This window comes from Erythrolamprus reginae, chromosome 5 (assembly GCF_031021105.1).
Source record: "Erythrolamprus reginae isolate rEryReg1 chromosome 5, rEryReg1.hap1, whole genome shotgun sequence".
Lineage (NCBI taxonomy): Eukaryota > Metazoa > Chordata > Lepidosauria > Squamata > Dipsadidae > Erythrolamprus > Erythrolamprus reginae.
In genome coordinates, this window is record NC_091954.1 from 9,375,993 (window position 1) to 9,398,824 (window position 22,832).

General features: G+C 40.3%; 1 protein-coding gene across 1 annotated transcript in view; it reads left to right on the forward strand.

Moving 5' to 3' along the window:
* The window catches only part of GRID1 (glutamate ionotropic receptor delta type subunit 1), a 1,069,958-nt gene that overhangs the window by 10,747 nt on the left and 1,036,379 nt on the right, over positions 1-22,832 (forward strand). Inside the window, exon 2 of the mRNA XM_070753904.1 lies at positions 14,920-14,973. Within this exon, the coding sequence (XP_070610005.1) occupies positions 14,958-14,973 (16 nt within the window). The 5' untranslated portion in view covers positions 14,920-14,957. The remainder of the gene's footprint in view (positions 1-14,919; positions 14,974-22,832) is intronic.

A 22,832-nucleotide genomic window follows, 5' to 3' on the forward strand; every position in this document is an offset into this window, starting at 1 on the left:
TGTTCCAGGTCATTGGATCTGTTGTGGTTATTTTAAGATTTCTTCACCTAATTTATTGTCAATATATCAAAGCAATACAATGACTATCAACAAAATGTTTTAGAACATTTCTTCTGAAAATGTTATTTTATGTTACATGTTGGCTTCTGGGTTATAGATGAATAATTTTAAATTTTTTAAAAAAGTGCACATTGCTTACATCTCTGCTTTGTAGTCCCCCTGATGAAGGATTTTTTAAAAAGTGGTTTGGTTATGCTTTCAGTCTTCCTTTCCTTTCCTTTCCTTCCCTTCCCTTCCCTTCCCCTCCTCTCCTCTCCTCGCCCAGGGGAGACATGATAGCAATGTTCCAATATCTCAGGGGTTGCCACAAAGGAGTCAACCTATTCTCCAAGGTACCTGAGGGTAGAACAAGAAGCAATGGGTGGAAACAAAACAAAGAGAGAAGCAACCTAGAACTAAGAATAAATTTCCTGATGGTTAGAACAATTAATCAGTGGAACAGCTTGTCTCCAGAAGTTGTGAATTCTCCAACACTGGAAGTTTTTAGGAAGATGTTGGATAACCATCTGTCTGAAGTAGTGTAGGGTTTCCTGGCTAAACAGGGGATTGGACTAGAAGACCTCCAAGGTCCCTTCCAACTCTGTTGTTGGTTATTGTTGCTGTTGCTGTTGTTGTTATTATTAACATCACGCAGTCCTAGGTGCTTGGGAAGCGCCCGACTGGTGATGAAATATGAAATCCAGCATAGTGATCTCATTTGCTGTGTTGTATTGACATAATTGACATTATTTTTATTACTATTACTATTACTATTACTATTATTATTATACAGCCAAGCACGAGTTCTTGCAGACTTTAGTAACCAAGTAGTTGATGCATAGAACTCACTACCAGACTCTGTAGTATCTTCACCTAACCCACAAACCTTTACTCTTAGACTATCGACTGTTGACCTCTCCCGATTTCTAAGAGGTCAGAAAGGGGCGTGCATAAGTGCACCAGCATGCCTTCTGTCCCCTGTCCTAATGTTTCTTTTTTTTACTAGTATCATGTATATGAATATTTTTATATCTTTGTATACCATCAATATGTACTTGACAAAACAAACAAAATAAAAATAAATAAAAACTTATTTTACCTTCATGGTGGTTTTTTTTAAAATGTTACTTTGAGTTTCTCAAGTTGGCCTACTGAGCTTTCCCCCCAAAAAATCTTTTTGCTGTCAACTCCTATTGAGGAAGACATCGATGTTCAGACATTGCTTTTTTATCGTCTGAACCTGCATGTATGCATCAAATAAAGAACTGAGTTACTCAATCTCCTTGTGGTCTCCATTCCCTAAACTGGTAAACCGTTTCAGCTGCAACACTATCTCTGGAAGCAGAGATACTGTACCTGATTACAGGATGAATCAGGGCTGAAATTCAGCAGGTTCTGTAGAACTAGTGGTGGCAATTATGTGCAGTTCAGAGAACCAATAAATTGCACCACTGGCTGGCCCAGCCCCCACCATTCCCACTCTTTCTCTCCTTCTTGGGCTCATACACACAGAGCAAATGTGAAAAGGAGGCGAGGAATAGCCAGGTTGAACGCTAGAAGACTTGGCCGAACTTTTTTCTCAGTTCTGTGGGCGTGGCTTGGTGGAGTGGTGCTGTGAGTGACATCAAGTTGGCCACACCCACTCAGTCATTTAACCCCACCAAGCACACCCATCAAGCCATGCCCACAGAACCAGTAAGAGAAAAAATGTCACTCCTGTGATGAATCTGTCATTTTCATTGGTGACCTCATACAGTAGAATGGCTGTTATTTTTATCTATCTATCTAATCTATCTGTCTGTCTGTCTGTCTATCTAATCTATCATATCTACCTACCTACCTACCTACCTATCATATCTGTCTGTCTGTCTGTCTGTCTATCTAATCTATCATATCTATCTATCTACCTATCATATCTATCTGTCTGTCATATCTGTCTGTCTATCTATCTATCTATCTATCTATCTATCTATCTATCTATCTATCTATCTATCTATCTATCTATCTATCTATCTAATCTATCATATCTATCTATCTATCTACCTACCTACCTACCTACCTATCATATCTGTCTGTCTGTCTGTCTGTCTGTCTATCTATCTATCTAATCTATCTATCTATCTATCTATCTATCTATCTATCTATCTACCTACCTACCTACCTACCTACCTACCTATCATATCTGTCTGTCTGTCTGTCTGTCTGTCTGTCTGTCTGTCTGTCTGTCTATCTATCTATCTATCTATCTATCTATCTATCTATCTATCTATCTATCTAATCTATCATACCTACCTACCTACCTACCTATCATCTCTCTCTCTCTCTCTCTCTCTCTCTCTCTCTCTCTATCTATCTATCTATCTATCTATCTATATCTCTCTATCTATCTATATCTCTCTATCTATTTATTTGTTAAACAAGTATAGTATTATAGTTTGTATTAACATAATATAAGTAGAAAGTAGTGATAGAAAGGATAAAGAGACAGTAGGACAGGGATGGTAGGCACAATGGCGCGCTTATGCACGTCCCTTACAGACCTCTTAGAAAGGGGGAGAGGTCTATTGCAGATAGTGTAAGGTTGAAGGTTTTGGGGTTAGGGGAAGAAATGACAGAGTCAGGTTGTGAATTCCAGGCGTTGACCACTCCATTGTTGAAATCGTATTTTCTGCAGTCTAGTTTACATTTAGTTTGTATCTATTACGTGCTCTTGTGTTGTTGTTGTTGTTAAAGGTAAAGTAGTCGCTAACAGAGAGCACATTATGATGTATGATTTTATGAACAACAGTTAAATTGTGTTGGCTCACTCCAGATCACATACAGTGACATTCAGACTTCCTGCCTTAGATTCCTTGCTTTCGACTTCTGGCAGAAATCCACTTTTCATTTGCCTTTGGACTGTAATGACAATTTAATAAGGCATGCCTCTTATTTGCATGACATAAAAAGAATAATACAATATACAATAAAACATGCAATAAACTACCGCAATAAAAAAAGCACATGACAAAGAGTATAAACACACCCCTATTGTGCTCAGATGATTAAATTGAACTCTTTATAGAATCAGGCTACATCGTTAATGCTCAAGCTGTGCTCTCCACCCACACTTGCTTCCAAACTGTCTGCTCAGTTTCCATTGTTTTTTAAATTGTTTTGTAATTATAAGATTAAATTGTACCTGTTACATTGGGATACGTCCAGATATGAGAGAGAAGAGGGGGGTGGGGGATGGACGTGGTTTCTATTATGACTTTTCCGGATCGAGGCAGGTAGTTTACTCATTTCCCTAAGATTCTGGAGAAAAAATTATTGGTGTTGTAGAAGAAAACCGGGGCAGGTTTATGTAGGGAAAGGCCAATCTGTCTATGTTTATATCTGTTTCTATATCGTATCTATCATCTATTATCTCCATCTGTCAAACCTATCTGTCACCTCCCTCTAACTGTCATGTATCATCTGTCTATATCATCTATCCATTCATCTGTTAGGTTTCAGAATAGACTTGACATGACTTGACTTGACTTCTTTATTGGCCAAGTCATCTATCCATTCTTCTGTTATGTTTCAGAACAGGAATAGGAATAAGTACATATATTGACCGCAACTAGAATGGCGATAGCCCAATGCTGGAAGCAACCCAAACCACCGGAAGACTCACTAATACTTAAAAAAAAATTGGACTGTGCAGAATCTGATGCTTTAACCCTTAAATTAAAAAATAAAGAAGACTCCGATTATTATAAAACATGGAATTCTTTTTATGATTGGTTCAAAAGAAGAAATAAAAGTTTAAATTAAAACACAATAGCAATATGCTATGACATATATATATATATATATATATATATATATATATATATATATTTGTTTTCGTAAATTTTCACGGGTATATGTATGTAGATTGTTCTGAGTTCGGGTTTTGCCCTGTGCAAAACATTACACAGGGCAAAACCCGAACTCAGAACAATCTACATATATATATATATATATATATATATATATATATATATATATATATATATATATATATATATATAGATATAATAGATTAGATATGATATATATACAGTGCTTTATTAAAATAAAATTTGTATGAAATTAAATTAATCAAATAAGATTGTACAGAAGGCGGCTAAGAAAATAATAACAACAAAAAAGACATTGATAACCAAAAGGAATAACAGTGAATACCGATCATTTTTCACCAGAAAATAATTTGATGCTAGAAGAAATTGTTTATTTTTTCCTCCTCACAAGAGGATATAAATAATATACATTTTGTTACTTGTTCAATGTCATTGTTGTCATTGTTAATACTGTCCATTGTATTTATTTATTTAATTTATTATTATTATTATTATTATTATTATTATTATTATTATTATATGTTTTGGTTTGGTTTGGTTTGGTTTGGTTTGTATTTTTTTCTTTTTTTTACGTTTTGTAAATGTGTAGATGTATAAATGTTTGTGGTTATATTTTTTTAAAATTAATAAAAATTATTTTAAAAAAAGGAATAAGTCCTTCACCTAGGTAAAAAAAAAACCTAGACACGCATACAGACTGGGAGGAATCTCACTAAGCAGTAGTGACTGTGAAAGAGATCTTGGAGTCTTGATGGATAACCAACTAAATATGAGCCAGCAATGTGCATCAGCGGCTTAAAAAGCCAACACAATCTTAAACTGCATCAACAGGGGGATACACTCCAAGGCTAGGGAGGTATTAATACCACTCTATAATGCCTTGGTCAGACCACACCTGGAGTATTGCATTCAAAAGAGACATAGAAACTCTGGAAAGGGTACCGAAAAGAGCAACCAAAATGATAAAGGGACTAGAAACCAAGACATATGAAGAGAGGTTGCTGGAACTGGACATGGATGAAAAGAAGGGCCAGGGGGGACATGATAGCAGTTTACAGGTACTTGAGAGGTTGCCACAGAGAGGAGGGGGTCACACTATTTTCCAGGGCACCACAGGGCCAAACAAGGAACAACGGATGGAAGCTGACCAAGGAGAGATTCAACCTGGAAATAAGGAAGAACTTCCTGACGGTCAGAGCGATCAACCAGTGGAGGTTGTGAATGCCCCATCACTCGACACATTCAAAAGGAAATTGGACTGCCATCTGGTTGGAGAGATGTAGGATTTCCTGTTTGAGCAGGGGGTTGGACCTGCAGGGTCCCTTTCAACTCTAATAAAACAAACAAACAAACAAACAAACAAACAAACAAACAAACAAATAAATAAATAAATAATAGGAATAGGAATAGAACACTTTATTGGCCAAGTGTGATTGGACACACAAGGAATTTGTCTTCGGTGCATAATCTCTTATTGTACATAAAAGCCATAAGTGATAAATCATGATCATAGTTATAATAAAAATACATTCATCATAAATCATAAGATTAGTGATAGAATTAACATAAATCGTAATAGGGAACTAAATAAAACAATATAAATTGTAAAGATACAAGTAACAAACCTATAACCATAAGTGTTCTGATCTCCGGCTAAGGCCACTCTTAATTGGAATAAAGGATTGCTAAATGCATAGATTTTTAAAACAAAACATCATCTTTATTTTTCTTTCCTCTGTTCCACACTGAATCATCTCGGCACGCAGCACTCTCTTATCTTAAACTTGGGTAGGCAAGGCAACATCAAAATCATCAAAGCATTCCACAAGTCATTCTAAGATTTATGGCTAGTCAGAGTTAGCCCAGGCTAATAAAAACTGCAATTAAAAGCACACAAGGCAAAGCTTACTTTCGGAGCCGCTTGAAGAAAGCTCCATATTTCTTAATAGTAGATTGACAACTCAACCCTTCTCTTCCGCTAACACCCGGACGTGACAAATTAATTACTTAATTAATTAACCCATTCCTCTCCTTAATATTTCTTCCCTGACACTTGCTTTCTTCGCCTCTGCAAGCGTCTGAAATAAGGATTTACCCATCTAGTATCTGTTTCTCCTTCACTTGAATCTGAACTCATAGAAATGTCCTGCGGTTGGTCTCCTCCTCCTTCTGCCTGTAAATCAGGCCCTACCACTAATTCATAAACACTTTCCGAATCAGGATCTGAAAAATCCCCAAACTTGTTGTGTTTGGGCCTGGGCCAGCCGTTGCTCCCACAGATGGGAGAGACGCGGCACACACTGAATGCGAAAGCCTGGCTGACAGCCAGGAAGATGTGCCAGACAGCCACGAGGACGAGGCCACTGGGACGCAGGATTCAGCAGACAGCCCAGGGGATTTGACATACAGTCCCTCAGACAGTCTTTCGTCCCTGAGTTCTTCTGCAGATCAATCTATTGATCTGTGTAGCTGAAGAGCTATGCAAAGAAGGGATCGGTTGAAGGAGTATTACAAGTCATCATCATAGCACCTGGGCTGGGTGTGGTTCTTATACTGAGGGCTGGGTGTGGTTCCCTTAATGAGGGCTAAAGGTATAAAAGGGAACAGAGGCACAAGGCAAACTGTGGCTGTTTATCTGTGTTATTTTGTGGTTCCTGCTCTGAAGTTTCTGTGCCGTGCCGTTGGAGTTTTCAACCCAGCTTTTTCAGACAAGTGAGAGGTGAAAACTCTGGGACTTGCTGTTTGCTCCAAAGATTCAAAAGGACTCCTGAAATGTCTTTGCTCATTCCAGGTTGTCTTTGTTTGTTTTTTCCTGTGTTTTTGTATGCGGCTGAAGTAAGCCTTGCACTATCATTGTTTTCAGACACTAAGGACTGTTTTGAGTAACCCTTTTTTGTTTATTTAATACAAGTTTTCTGATTAGCAGAGCACGTGTGTGTTTGATTTCTTTTCCTTGGACTGTTACGCATTGCCTGAGCCCAGTTAGGCAGAATAAAACTGAACAGGAGTATACACAACAATACGTAGAAACGGAGATAGGTAAAGGAAAGATAAGAAGAATACTGTTCATATTCCCTTTAGAACACAAGAAATGAGGTGAAGATCTTTCCATGAGAAATGTGCTCAAGAATTCATGATCAGCTGAGAACCAGCAGCCCTTGGACCAGAGTTTGCAGTAAAAGTTCAAAAACAGCTCTGCTTCAAGCCATCAAAAGCCACTCGGAGGAACAGGAAATAAAAGTTACGGGCCTGAGCCATCGTGGCCATATGAGGAATTTGCAGATTTCAAGCGGCAGTAGGTGATCCACTGTTTGGTGTGGCACTGTTTTATTTTGCAATAAATATTCTTATTTAGCACAGCCGTTTCTGCAAAACATCTGCCAAGACGTAGGAGAGCAGTGAAGGAGGAGGTTTATGTTTTGATGCTGTGGGTTGGTTAGACGGAGCCTGACAGCTTGCAAGACAAGGAACATAAATTCACAGTAGACTGGAAGCCCATGGCAGTTGATTCCAAATGGTTGAGAAATTAAAAAGCAATCCATAGATATAGAAACCTAGAAACATAGAAGTCTGAAGGCAGAAAAAGACCTCATGGTCCATCTAGTCTGCCCTTATACTATTTCCTGTATTTTATCTTAGGATGGATATATGTTTATCCCAGGCATGTTTAAATTCAGTTACTGTGGATTTATCTACCACGCCTGCTGGACGTTTGTTCCAAGGATCTACTACTCTTTCAGTGAAATAATATTTTCTCACATTGCTTTTGATCTTTCCCCCAACTAACTTCAGATTGTGTCCCCTTGTTCTCGTGTTCATTTTCCTATTAAAAACACTTCCCTCCTGGACCTTATTTAACCCTTTAACATATTTAAATGTTTCGATCATGTCCCCCCTTTTCCTTCTGTCCTCCAGACTATACAGATGGAGTTCATTAAGTCTTTCCTGATACGTTTTATGCTTAAGACCTTCCGCCATTCTTGTAGCCCGTCTTTGGACCCGTTCAATTTTGTCAATATGTTTTTGTAGGTGAGGTCTCCAGAACTGAACACAGTATTCCAAATGTGGTCTCACCAGCACTCTATATAGCGGGATCATAATCTGGGGAAACACTGCTCTAGACCTTTGAAAGCCCTACCTGCTTGATAGAAACCTTCTATGGATGTGAGATGTATTTTTTGCATACATGGGATTTATGAGCTATAGAGCCAGGTCTTTTTCAGCATAGCACTCCATGAAATCCACCACCATGGCCCTAATTGAAATGCTTTAATGCAAATAGTCAAAACCTGTAAAAGAAAAAGTGGCAAATAATCTCAGCGCTGCAGATGATATTGGTCAACTCTACACCCAACAACTTATCTGGACCAACTTCCCTTTGGCACATTTGGATATTGCTCTCCAAAAATGCTCCATGCTGGTAACAAATCATGCTATGCTTTAGTTAAACCTTCCCCTTAAGAAAGATCTCAATGAATTTTTGGAACCTTCCAGAAGGGGCATTTAAAATCTTTTTTTAATTAATATTTTTATTGATTTTTATAATATAAAACACACACACAACATATAACATATAACATGTGCTCAGTGATCCCACCACCAGACAATCGATCATACCCCACCACCAGTTGGGGGTATTTCTTGTATAAATCATTTAAATCCAAGAGTGAAATATTTCTTTACATATTATAGAGTGATTCCAACTTGTTTCTTATAGCTTGGTCTTGGATCCTACTCGCCACATATCGCCTTACTTTGTCCCATCGCCCCATCAGCTGTTGCAAATCAGTTTCATTAATCAAATTCATCCTTTTATCCATAATCTCAAATTGAATGTGGTCCACCATATACCTATAACAATTTTGCAATGCCCATTTTGTCGCGTCTTTCCACCCCAAGACTATTACCGCCTGAGCGCTTTCTATCGCTGCTTGTATTATTTCTCTGTATTCTCCCATCTCACTACTTTTTACTAATACTGCCATTTCCTTAGTAATCGTCCATCTTATATTTAATATCCTATTAATATTCTCTTGCACTTTTTGCCAAAAGTTCTGCACCACTGGGCATTCCCAGAGTCTTCGGAGAGGGGCAGCATACAAATCTAATAAATAATAATAATAATAATAATAATAATAATAATAATAATAATAATAACAACAACAACAACAACAACAATAATAACAATAACAACAACGACGGGCTACAAGAATGGTGGAAGGTCTTAAGCATAAAACGTATCAGGAAAGACTTAATGAACTCAATATGTATAGTCTGGAGGACAGAAGGAAAAGGGGGGACATGATCGAAACATTTTAATATGTTAAAGGGTTAAATAAGGTCCAGGAGGGAAGTGTTTTTAATAGGAAAGTGAACACAAGAACAAGGGGACACAATCTGAAGTTAGTTGGGAGAATGATCAAAGGCAACATGAGAAAATATTATTTTACTGAAAGAGTAGTAGATCCTTGGAACAAACTTCCAGCAGACGTGGTAGATAAATCCACAGTAACTGAATTTAAACATGCCTGGGATAAACATACATCCATTGTAAGATAAAATACAGGAAATAGTATAAGGGCAGACTAGATGGACCATGAGGTCTTTTTGTGCCGTCAGTCTTCTATGTTTCTATGATTTAAAATCTGCACCCTTCATTTCAGCCAAAGCTGTACAATATTCAAATCAACATTATTAAAAAAAACGGGCCAGTCCAAAGTTTTCTTCTGTAATTCTTCATACTTTCAAAAGGCCAGGATATGACAAACTTCGTAACAATTGTACTAGCCTGTCGTGGGTGGACTAGTAAAATCTTTTGAAGGAGCAATTGGTAGAGCCTTTGAGGTTGCCTTGATGTTCTGCAATGCTTGTTAAACTGGTTTCTGCCACTCCTTGATTTAATTATACCTTGGTTGTTTCATAGCAGCGGTGTTGCTGAATCAGGATTTCCTATATTCCATTTTAATTTGTTTTGGGGCAGAGATCAAACAACTCCTTAACTCCTTCAAACTATTCCTTCAACAACTTCCATCAAACTACTCCTTCAATGTGGCTTTGTGGGGCACCTTTTTCTTCCTATATGTCTTCTTAAATACCTTTTCTGAAACAATAGAGAAAAGGGTTGGGAAGGGATAGAATGATGGAAAGAAAACAGTTCACCAGATAATTCAACAGGCTAGCAAATGTGTAAGACACTGTCAGACCTTTTACTAAATCTGCACTTCTATTCTACTAGTTTTTCTCATCATTCCTATCATCCTTTTCCTCCCACTTAGGACTGTATGACTGTAACTTGTTGCTTGTATCCTAAGATTTTTATTAATATTGATTGTTTCTTCATTGCTTATTTGACCCCTATGACAATCATTAAGTGTTGTACCACATGATTCTTGAGAAATGTATATTTTATTTTATTTATTTATTTATTTATTTATTACTTAGATTTGTATGCCGCCCCTCTCCGAAGACTCGGGGCAGCTCACAACACGTGGAAACAAATCATAAATAATCTAACAAATTTAAAATTAAAAGATTTAAAAGACCCCATATACTAACAGACATACACACAAGCATACCATATATAAATTAAACATGCCCAGGGGAAGATGTTTCAGTTCCCCCATGCCTGACGGCAAAGGTGGGTTTTAAGGAGTTTACGGAAGGCAGGAAGAGTAGGGGCAGTTCTAATCTCCGGGGGGAGTTGGTTCCAGAGGGCCGGTGCCGCCACAGAGAAGGCTCTTCCCCTGGGGCCCGCCAACCGACATTGTTTAGTTGACGGGACCCGGAGAAGGCCCACTCTGTGGGACTGTGTACACTGAGAGCATATGCACCAAGACAAATTCCTTGTGTGTCCAATCACACTTGGCCAATAAAATTCTATTCTATTCTATTCTATTCTATTCTAAATCTCTAAGGTGTCATATTCACTGGCTGGCTTGTCATTTTGAAGGACAAGGAAAATCTTTTGAAACATCTGAAAATTCTCCAGTTGGTCTCCAGCCCAGTTGTAGTCCTCTCAAATATGTACTTCTCCCAGTCTGAAAGAAATGATCTTGGTATCATGGAGATAAATGAAATTTTAAAAAATTAAACTACTCTGGAGATTTCTTGACTTTTTGGCAACCAATTCTTTGCATCTTGTCATACTCAAGAAGGTCAAATTTAAGGTTTTTTTGCCCTGTTCGTGTACAATATATTAAATTCTGTGAGAGGACAAGGATTTCATTTAAATTTTCCCTATTTATAAAGAAAAATCTAGATATACCACTGGGAGGGAAACTATTTAATACTAACGTGTACCACTGAACAATTCACCTTTCTGTACTCTCTGTTACTTTATAGTTAAAAATAATTTTCTGTTCATGTAACGATTTGAATTTATTCAACCGTGTCTCCTCTCTCTTTGTGTATGTGTGTATATGAATGTAGTCATCTTCCTAACATGGACCATTAGTGGAAAGTCCATTTGCAGAGAGAGAAAATCCCTGCCGCCTTTGAAAAGAATTAGCTGAGTGGAAAAGAGTCGGTTACATTTGCAATCCTATTATTGGATCAGACGGTGAAAAATATTATTCCAGCAAACTTGAATAACCATCTTTTTATGACTGAAGCAATACACTATTTTTAGATTGGATTCTTTGATTACAAAACAATGGAGACATTGTTTTCCAAACAAAAGACTGAAAGCTGTAGTGGGTTGTTACCGGTGTGGTGCTGTATGTATGTATGTATCTATGTATTTATTTGACATATTCCGCTCTTCTCTGAAGACTCAAGGCAGCTCACAACATATAAAATAATTGTCATACAAAATGACAATTTTGAAGCCCAATTGTAAAAATTATAACATTTAAAGCCAGGTCATAAAATCACAAAACCGCATTCATTCACAACTCAATACAGTGATACCTTATCTTACAAACTTAATTGGTTCTGGGACGAGGTTCTTAAGGTGAAAAGTTTGTAAGACGAAGCAATGTTTCCCATAGGAATCAATGGAAAAGCAATTAATGTGTGCAAGCCCAAAATTCACCCCTTTTGCCAGCCGAAACGCCCGTTTTTGCACTGCTGGGATTCCCCTGAGGCTCCTCTCCATGGGAAACCCCACCTCCAGACCTCCGTGTTTTTGTGATGATGCAGGGAAATCCCAGCATGGGAATCCCAGCCACGCAAAAACTGACATTTTGCTGGCAACGGAAGTCTGGAGGTGGGGTTTCCCAGTGAGGGGAGCCTCATTGAAATCGCAGCATTGCAAAAACACTGAAGTCCTCGAAACCCCACCTCCGGACCTCTGTGTTTTTGCGATGCTGCAATTTCACTGAGGCTCCCCTCACTGGGAAACCCCACCTTCAGACTTCCGTTGCCAGGAAAATGTCCATTTTTGTGCTGCTGGGATTCCCCTGCATCATCACAAAAACACGGAAGTCCGAAGGTGGGGTTTCCCATGGAGGGGAGCCTCAGGAGAATCCCAGCAGCGCAAAAACAGTGCTTTGCTGGCAACGGAAGTCCGGAGGCGGGGCATCCCAGCGGCAGCGGTGGGTTTGTAAGGTGATAATAGTTTGTAAGAAGAGGCAAAAAAATCTTAAACCCCGGGTTTGTATCTCGAAAAGTTTGCATGACGAGGCGTTTGTAAGACGAGGTATCACTGTATATACTGATGGCCGCAGCAAATGTTAATAGCCCCAAGCCTGCTGGCAAAGATGAGCTTTTAAAACATTCTGGAAGGCCAGGAGAGTGGGGGCGGTACAAATCTGTGGGAGGAATTGGTTCCAGAGGGTCGGAGCTACCACAGAGAAGGCCCTTTCCCTAGGGACCGCCAGATGGGAATGTTTGGCTAACGGGACCTGGAGAAGTCCAATCTGTGGGCTCTAACCAGTCACTGGGATACATGAGGTTAGAGATGCTCCAGTAATTAACCTGGTCCTAAGCTAGGAGTTGAAACATTTATGGCAAAGATGTGAGGGTGTCAGTAAATTAATGAAGTAAAGTTAATTTTCTACATCCCTTTGGATGTTTGTTATAATTTTAAAATGGAAGCTAAAATGTTATAAACGTTAGAGGCTGAAATCTGGTGTTAGTAACATGGTGATGTTGGAGGAAGCAACGTGGGAGGATGGGTGGTGGGTTTTCATGGCTCTTGGGGAAAATAACAGTTGTTTATAGCTACAGCTACATAACTACAGCTGTATAACTGCAGCTAAAAGAATTGTGTTTATTTGCTCTCTTGTGTTCAGCTTGGATGTTAGTAAATGAGCTGATGTTTCGGAACTCTTTACAAGACTGGGTGAAACAGCTTGCCTCTGGAAATTGTGGGTGCTTTATCACTGGGGGGGTTTAAAGAAAAGACCAGATCACCATTTGTCTAGATGGTATAGGGCCTTGTTTGAACAGGAGATTAGATCAGAAGACCTACAAAGTCCCTTTTATTCTATGGTCTAAATTTGTGGGGCAAATGGTGCCCCAGTCTACAGTCAGCTACAGTCAGCGACTACTTCAACTTCAACCACAACAACACAAGAGCATACAACCGATTCAAACTTAATATTGACTGTAAAAAATACGACTTTAGCAATTGTGTTGTCGAAGCATGGAACTCATTACTGGATTCTGTAGTGTCATCCCCTAACCCCCAACATTTTACCCTTAGATTATCCACGGTTGACCATCTCCAGGGGTCAGTAAGGGGCATGCATAAGTGCAGCACTGTGCCTTTCATCCCCTGTCCTCTTGTCTTTCCTATATTTCATATATATTTTCTTCTATTCCTATATCTCTTTTTCTATTCTTTCATTGATATATAGATTAGATTAGATTAGATTTATTGGATTTATATGCCGCCCCTCTCCGAAAACTCGGGGCGGCTCACAACAAGATAAAAACAATACATAATAACAAATCCAATACCCACCAATCCAATTACAATTTTAAGCTAAAAATTCATAAAAACAACCCCAGAATATTAAAACACGCATACAATCAATCTAACACCAAAACAACATGGACAAGGGGGAGATGTTTCAGTTCCCCCATGCCTGATGGCAGAGGTGGGTTTTAAGGAGTTTGCGAAAGGCAAGGAGGGTGGGGGCAATCCTAATCTCAGGGGGGAGCTGGTTCCAGAGGGTCAGAGCCGCCACAGAGAAGGCTCTTCCCCTGGGTCCCGCCAGACGACATTGTTTAGTCGACGGGACTCGGAGAAGGCCAACTCTGTGGGACCAAACCGGTCGCTGGGATTCGTGCGGCAGAAGGCGGTCCCGGAGATATTCTGGTCCGGTGCCACGAAGGGCTTTATAGGTCATAACCAACACTTTGAATTGTGACCGGAAACTGATCGGCAACCAATGCAGACTGCGGAGTGTTGGAGTGATATGGGCATATTTAGAGAAGCCCATGATTGCTCTCGCAGCTGCATTCTGCACGATCTGAAGTTTCCGAACACTTTTCAAAGGTAGCCCCATGTAGAGAGCATTACAGTAGTCGAGCCTCGAGGTGATGAGGGCATGAGTGACTGTGAGCAATGACTCCCGGTCCAAGTAGGGCCGCAACTGGCGCACCAGGCAAACCTGGGCAAACGCCCCCCTCGCCACAGCTGAAAGGTGTTTCTCTAATGTGAGCTGTGGATCAAGGAGGACGCCCAAGTTGCGGACCCTCTCTCATATAGGAATACTATAGGATATAGTATTCCTATATCTTCTCTTCTCTTCTTTCATTGATATATTCTACTACGAGTATATCCTCTGTAACCTTCATTGTGTTTTGGACTGACTAACTAACTAACTAACTAACTAAGTAACTAAGTAACTAAGTAACTAACTAAGTAACTAACTAAGTAACTAACTAACTAACTAACTAACTAACTAACTAACTAACTAACTAAACAAATACATACATAAATAAAATAAATAAACAAATAAAACAAACAAACAAACAAACAAACATACATGCTGACAATGCTATTTACAATCATGGAATGAATGCAGTGTCTACAAATCTTAATTTATCTCTTCTAATCTAGACTCCTGAGAAGAAGCCTTAGGAAGCCTGGAAAAGATTATGAAACTGAAAAGTGGTGAGTAAAGCAGACCGTCAAAGCTATATGGCACCCAAGAATGTAAATTTCTGCTTTTATTTTAATCTGCAACTTCCAGCAGCGAATTTGGGAAATTATCTCAGTCCCGGGGAGTGGGTCAAAGAAGAGGTTCTAGCATTCTCCTGAAATAGTGGTGCAGCTTCTGCCAAACCTAAACATTTTTTTCCCTTGCTTCCCTCTGGCAAAATTAGCCTTGAACTACTTTGGGATTTTGAAAAGGCTCAGAGTAGGTTTTGGTCAAGTTGCGTCCTCTGGAGGACAAGGGGAGAATAGGATCTCATTTGGAACATCAGAAAAGGAACAGTTGGGCAGAAAATTGATGCAAGCCATAAGAAAACGCCAACTACTTTGCGCAAGAAATATGCAGTAAAGTTTACAAGCCAACAGAATGAATTATTCATTTGCCGGAGGACATTTAGGGAGGGCTAATGAATATGCATGAAAAAAAAAGTGGTTCGCTAAGACAATTTTGTAAATAAGTCTAAGGCTCTTTCTACAATTTGGTGAGCCAGGCAGATCATGCACAATTTAGCATGAATTCTTACTCTTGGTAAGAGGTAACAGAGAGCAATTCTGTTTTCTGTTTTGCATAGCAATTTCCTTCTATCTGAGGATGCATAATTTCTTTTTTTTTTAAGGAAATCCAGAAATGTGTTTGGTGCTTTCTACCTGTCTCAAATTTCCTGGAAATAAAATGTGTAGCCTTCGTAGTTAGAATATCAGGCATGTCTGAATCAACATTGTTTATTTAAGACTCTGGTTAGCTCTGTTGAGAGCTAAAGGTTAGGCTTGTTGGGCTACTGCAACTACTGACTTAATATTTACATAGGATTTCCTGATGCTGTGCTTCCCAGAGGTGGTGAACTAAACCATATCCAGATAGTAGTTGGTCAAATGACAAAGGTTGATGGGAGTTGAAATCCCCACTCTTACAAAGATCAGATTCTAGAAGACCTTAACGTCCTCACCTACTGTGGCCTAGATATCAGGCCCAAACGCTGGTAGCTCCGGAGCAGTGAAGGGCTGCAAACTTTTTTTACTACCACAATGTGGGTGTGGCTTATATTGTGGGTGTGGCTTGCTGGCCATGTGACCAGGTGGGAGTGGCTTGGCGATCATGTTACTGGGGGTGGCTTAAAGGTCTTAAAGTTGGCCAACTTGACATCACTCACGTCAAGGGTTTGCGTTAGGGTTGGAGTGCCTGGCCTCTCCTCACCTCAAAGAGATACAATTTTGCTTACAATTACTGAACATCCAAAATATACTACTTAATTCTATGTATATATGCCATATGTGTACATACATATTACTCCCAGGCACACAAAAATATACATTATCTACTTTATATAAAGTGTATGTACACACACACACACACGCATGCACGCACAGCTTTTCTAAAATTATACACATTCAACCTCATTTACTGCAATAGGAAAAACCTACCCAGAGGAGCCCCAGAAGGATAAAAGAGAGGGGGGGGGGGGAAATCAATTTTTTTCTACCAGTTCTGCGTACCTGACCGTATCTATAGGAGCCCATCACTGCTGCAGAGGACATCAAGGCCATAGCCTGGTCAACACTGCAAACTATAAACACTATAAAGCCCTTCATGGCACCGGACCAGATTACCTCAGGGACCGCCTTCTGCTGCACGAATCCCAGCGACCAGTTAGGTCCCACAGAGTGGATCTTCTCCGGGTCCCGTCAACTAAGCAATGTCGCCTGGCGGGACCCAGGGGAAGAGCCTTCTCTGTGGCGGCCCCGGCCCTCTGGAACCAACTCCCCCCAGAGATTAGAACTGCCCCCACCCTCCTTGCCTTTCGTGAACAACTTAAAACCCACCTCTGCCGCCAGGCATGGGGGAACTGAGATCCTCTTTCCCCCTAGGCCTTTACAATTCTATGCATGGTATGTATGTATGTATGTTTGGTTTTTATATTAATAGATTTTTAATCATCAATACCAAACTACTATTGTACACTGTTTTTATTGTCGCTGTTAGCCGCCCCGAGTCTCTGGAGAGGGGCGGCATACAAATCCAATAAATAAACAAACAAACAAATAAATAAATAAATAAATAAATAAATAAATAAATAAATAAACAAACCAGGATAGCTGCCCTCTACCAGCCAGCAGCCCCGCCAATGGTGGGTAGGAATTTAATTCTACCCTGGGAGGCAGAGAGAGGGGGAATCAATGAATGATTTTGTTACAAGCCTCAGAGAAATAGCAATGAAATGAGCATTCAAAGACCCAGATGACATGATCAAGAGTAGGATCAACTTGGGAATGAGAGACCAAGTCTTGCAGAAGAAGATGCTGGTGAAGGAGGGAGCAACCACTGAGCCGAGGTGGCACAGTGGGTAGAGTGCAGTACTGCAAGCCAGTAAAGCTGACTGCTAGATCTGCAGGTCAGCAGTTCAAATCTCATCACCGGCTCAAGGTTGACTCATCCTTCCATCCTTCCGAGGTGGGTAAAAGGAGGACCCAGATTGTGGGGGCAATATGCTGGCTCTGTTAAAAAGTGCTATTGCTAACATGTTGTAAGCCGCCCTGAGTCTAAGGAGAAGGGCGACATAAAAAAACACCTTCCAGGATGTGGTGCAAACAACAAAAGCGACAAAGGTCTCCGACGCATCTGCTATAGGTGTGTGTAAGACAACCGCATCCAACCACCTAACCCAGAGCGAGACTGACTGGTCCACAGAAGTGCCCGAAACCTACAAGGAAGACCTCAATCAAGAGGTAGACAGGTGCCTACAGATCCGCAATCGCAGAGGAGACTACCAGGGAGGCGAACAAAGAACATTCGGATGCCGCAGCTGCCGAAAGAACCACCCAAAGGCCAGATATAATGTATGTGATGCCATCTGCCATCAGTACAAGAAGAGAAGACACATCGCGGAGGCCTGCAGGGCACCACAGCCAAACATAGAAACATAGAAGTCTGACGGCAGAAAAAGACCTCATGGTCCATCTAGTCTGCCCTTATACTATTTTCTGTATTTTATCTTAGGATGGATATATGTTTATCCCAGGCATGTTTAAATTCAGTTACTGTGGATTTATCTACAACATCTGCTGGAAGTTTGTTCCAAGGATCTACTACTCTTTCAGTAAAATAATATTTTCTCATGTTGCTTTTGATCTTTCCCCCAACTAACTTCAGATTGTGTCCCCTTGTTCTTGTGTTCACTTTCCTTTTAAAAACACTTCCCTCCTGGACCTTATTTAACCCTTTAATATATTTAAATGTTTCGATCATGTCCCCCCTTTTCCTTCTGTCCTCCAGACTATACAGATTGAGTTCATGAAGTCTTTCCTGATACGTTTTATGCTTAAGACCTTCCACCATTCTTGTAGCCCGTCTTTGGACCCGTTCAATTTTGTCAATATCTTTTTGTAGGTGAGGTCTCCAGAACTGAACACAGTATTCCAAATGGGGTCTCACCAGCGCTCTATATAGCGGGATCATAATCTCCCTCTTCCTGCTTGTTATACCTCTGCAAAAAAACGATTTTGCAGACGCGCCATCGCATCGGAGACCATCAGGCGGGAACTGGTCTACTTAGAGCGGGCAGAGTAGACTGAGGCCTTGCAGAGGCAATTACAGGTGAATGGATGAATACAGTCAGTAAATACTGTACTGTAGGACACTCAGCCTCAGCAGGCGAAACCTAATTATCTGTCACCCTTGAACAGTGATGGCAAACTTTTTCTTCCCTCGGGTGCCAAAAGAGCAGGCACACACACTATTGTGCATACGCGAGTGCCCACACCCATAATTCAATGCCGGGGGAGGGCGAAAACAGCTTCCCCCACCCCCAAAAGACCCTCTGGAGGACAGGAAATGACCTTTTCCCAACTTCTGCTTAAGAACTTCCACCATTTTTGTAGCCCGTCTTTGGACCCGTTCAATTTTTTGCCAGGTGTTATGATCTAAAAGGTCCCTTTTTATGCAGGCTTTTTTGGTTTCCATTTCAGTTTAAAATAGGGCGCTTGCTCCTGATTGACCATGTCCTTTTTTATTCAAATGTATTGTTTCTTTAATTTGTAAGCCACTCCATGTTGCCAAGTGTTGTGGTTAGCTCTGGCCCAGCTCCTGCCCCAAGGACTGTGGATGTGGGGGAGACATCCACATGCTGCAGGCCTGTTTTGCCCCCGGTGGAATTTGATGATGAAGGCTCCTCTGACCAAGAAGACATAAGTGACAGGGAGGAGGAGAGTGTGTCAGACAGCTCAGAAGGAGATCAATTATCTATCTCCTCCTTGGATTCAGAACAAGAGATAATGATACAGCCACGCATGCAGAGAGCGATGCATAGACAGCCACAACTGAGAGATTATTATCAAAGAAAATGAGGCCACCTGTGGTTGGGTGGGGCTGTGGTCATTAGTGAGGCTGCTATAAAGAGCAGCCTGTGGGTTTGGCCATTGTGGAGGATTATCTGATCGTTGTGTTTCATGACTGCTTTACTGACTTTGACCTTTTGTGTGCTGATTTTCCCCCGCTTTGAAACTAAACCAGGGCAAAGTGTGTGTCACTTTGTGAAAGAAGGACTGTGAATTGCCTCACAGCTGAAAGCTAAGTATCACAGGATTGATAAGGGACTTGTACAAACTACCAGTTTGTTTGGAGGCGAGTGCTCTTTGCTATACCAAAAGAGGGCTTGGTTTAAGTGAATTTTCATTATAAAGAACATTGTTTTGAATTTTCAAACGTGTGTGTGTCTGAAATTTGTACCTGTGAATTTTTGGGAGGATTCTACCAGAGAGCCCCACAGAACACCAAGTAGTCAGGCAACTGCAAAATGTGATTAAATAAATAAAGGAAACCGTAACCTAAGCATGACAGGGGGATTCTCTCCTCTAATCCCCAGCCAACCCTACCTACATTTCAGGAAATAAATTCATGAAGCGTGCAATGTACATGTTTTGGGGCTAGTACGTTGAAGACTGCCAAGTTTATTTATCATCTTCCCCGGTAGTCTCTATTGATGGATGCTTAGAAGATGCTGTGTTAATTCAATACACTGATTCATGGTTTCTTCAACGGTAGGGCAGTGAATTGACTCGAATCCCTGAGTTCATCGGATATACAGAGCTAGAATTTAGTCAAAGACATTTTATCCGTACATCTAATGCAAACCTAGCCTGTTCTGTTAAGAGAAAAAAAAGAAACCCTGACAAGCTGACACGCAAAGTTTCCCCAAGGCATAGTACAGAATAATTCACCCCAAATTTGCCACAAAATCAGAGATATGCTTTATATGATGGAACTGGCAATGAAAATAACAAGCAGGAAGAGGGAGATTGTGATCCCCTTATATAGAGCGCTGGTGAGACCACATTTGGAATAATACTGTGTTCAGTTCTGGAGACCTCACCTACAAAAAGATATTGACAAAATTGAACGGGTCCAAAGACGGGCTACAAGAATGGTGGAAGGTCTTAAGCATAAAACGTATCAGGAAAGACTTCATGAACTCAATCTGTATAGTCTGGAGGACAGAAGGAAAAGGGGGGACATGATCGAAACATTTAAATATGTTAAAGGGTTAAATAAAGTTCAGGAGGGAAGTGTTTTTAATAGGAAAGTGAGCATAAGAACAAGGGGACACAATCTGAACTTAGTTGGAGGAAAGATCAAAAGCAATGTGAGAAAATATTATTTCACTGAAAGAGTAGTAGATCCTTGGAACAAACTTCCAGCAGACGTGGTTGGTAAATCCACAGTAACTGAATTTAAACATGCCTGGGATAAACATATATCCATTGTAAGATAAAATACAGGAAATAGTATAAGGGCAGACTAGATGGACCATGAGGTCTTTTTCTGCCATCAGTCTTCTATGTTTCTATGAAAAAGAACAGTCCCAGTCAGCTGGTGAGCAAAACTAAATACTGCTCCATGCTGAGGTTTATGAAAATTGATTTTTGTTGGCTGAAAATCATTTTGTTGGTTGAGTGTGTTAAGGAGTGTGCAGAGTAATCTCTTAGAAGTCAAAGATACACCTACACAGAGGAAACGTGGAGGTGGCAGATATCTAGCTAATAGCCCAGTGATACCTGTAATATTTCAGAAATGCAATCCAGATACATTAAGTGTATAAAATATTATTTATTTTTCAAATATCTCAGTCAAGAACAGACCTAGTCATACACGGTTAAATCAGTCAATAACTCAATACATATACAATACTACAAGCTTACCTGTTCAGCTTACAAATACATTAAACCAGCATTTGAACACACAGTTCTAAATACAGACAAACCACAAATAGCAATGAATAGCAGAGAGTAGCCGAGAGAGAGAGAGAGGGAGGGAGGGAGGGAGGGAGAGAGAGAGAAAGAGAGAAAGAGAGAGAGAGAGGGAGGGAGGGAAGGAAGGAAGAAAGGAGGGAGGGAGGGAAGGAGGGGGGGAGGGAGGGAGAGAAAGAAAGAGAGAGAGAAAGAAAGAAAGAAAGAAAGAAAGAAAGAAAGAAAGAAAGAAAGAAAGAGAGAATCACACTTCTGGCTCCTTCTTATCCGTAACACTAGCTCTTAAAGCAATAGTATTCTATTACATGTAAGCAAACATTGTTGGTTTGTGTTATATATTGCCAAAGCCAACTAGTTATGTACATAGTACTAACAGGGTGGTTTTCCGCTCAACTGTAAGAGTAGATCTTTGAGAATGGACGCTGGTCACTACTGCCTGGCTCAACCATTTGGAAGGAAGGAAGGAATTTCATAGGCAGTATTAGGGATTCTCTTCTCCATTGCCTAGTATCCTTTTTCATGGATCAAGGCTTAATGTGGACTTCAACTCCCAGAATTCCTGAGCTAGCATGATTGGCTCAGGAATTCTGGGAGATGAAGTACTCAAAAAGAGCCAACCTTTCCTTCCCCTGGATTAAGCCATTCAGAATTTGAAGTTGTTGTGTGGGTTTTTGTAATCCTTGATTATAATTAGAGAGGAAGAGGCAGCCTGTGTGAACATGTTCCAAATTTGAATCTTGCTCCCAACTGGAGGGAAAATAGGAAAGAAGGAAGAGAGAATGGAAGGGAAAAGCAGGGGAAGGATGATAGCCAAATCTGACCCTAAATTGTGCCTCAGTTTACCTTTTCCAATAAGCAATTGAGTTGGAAGATCATCTAAAAACAATTTATCAGAATGGGATCTCCCTATGAATTTTTCATCTTACACATCCTTTTATAGTTAAAACACCAAAGAAAATGTAAGAGGAGAGGTGAATGGACAGGGAAAAAGTAACTGCCTTTTTGCATAGTCAATTAGTGATGGGTGAACCGAACCCGCACAATTCAGGTCCGTACCGAATTTTGCGGTGTTACTGCCGAACACAAACCCGAACTTTTTTCAAACTTCGGGCAAAGTTCAGGGTCGTGTTTGGCGTTCGGAGCTTTAACGTCACCGGCAGGTTGCTAAGGAGGCCAAGTGTGATCATTTCCTGGATTCCTTGGCGTCCTTAGCAACCTGCTGGTGACATCAAAGCTCCGCCCCTGGAATCTCTTCGTGGGAAGGATTCCCCGTTCGGGTTCGGTTCGGGTTCGGCCGAATTTTGCGTAAAGTTCATCCGAACTTGCCGAACCCAAACACCGTTGGGTTCGCCCATCACTATAGTCAATCAGTTACATGCAGTGAAACATGTTACATGTACGTCCATTTAAATGAAATCTGACATCAGAAGGGGTGGAAATTTTAAGATGTTAATGAGAAAAAGGCTGTTGGGAGTTCACGAAGAAACAAATCAGATGCCAATTAGCACTAAAACATTTTTTTCTTATCAGGAGCCTTCCCTCTATGGTTTATCTTTTCAGTTTAGGAATATTAGAAG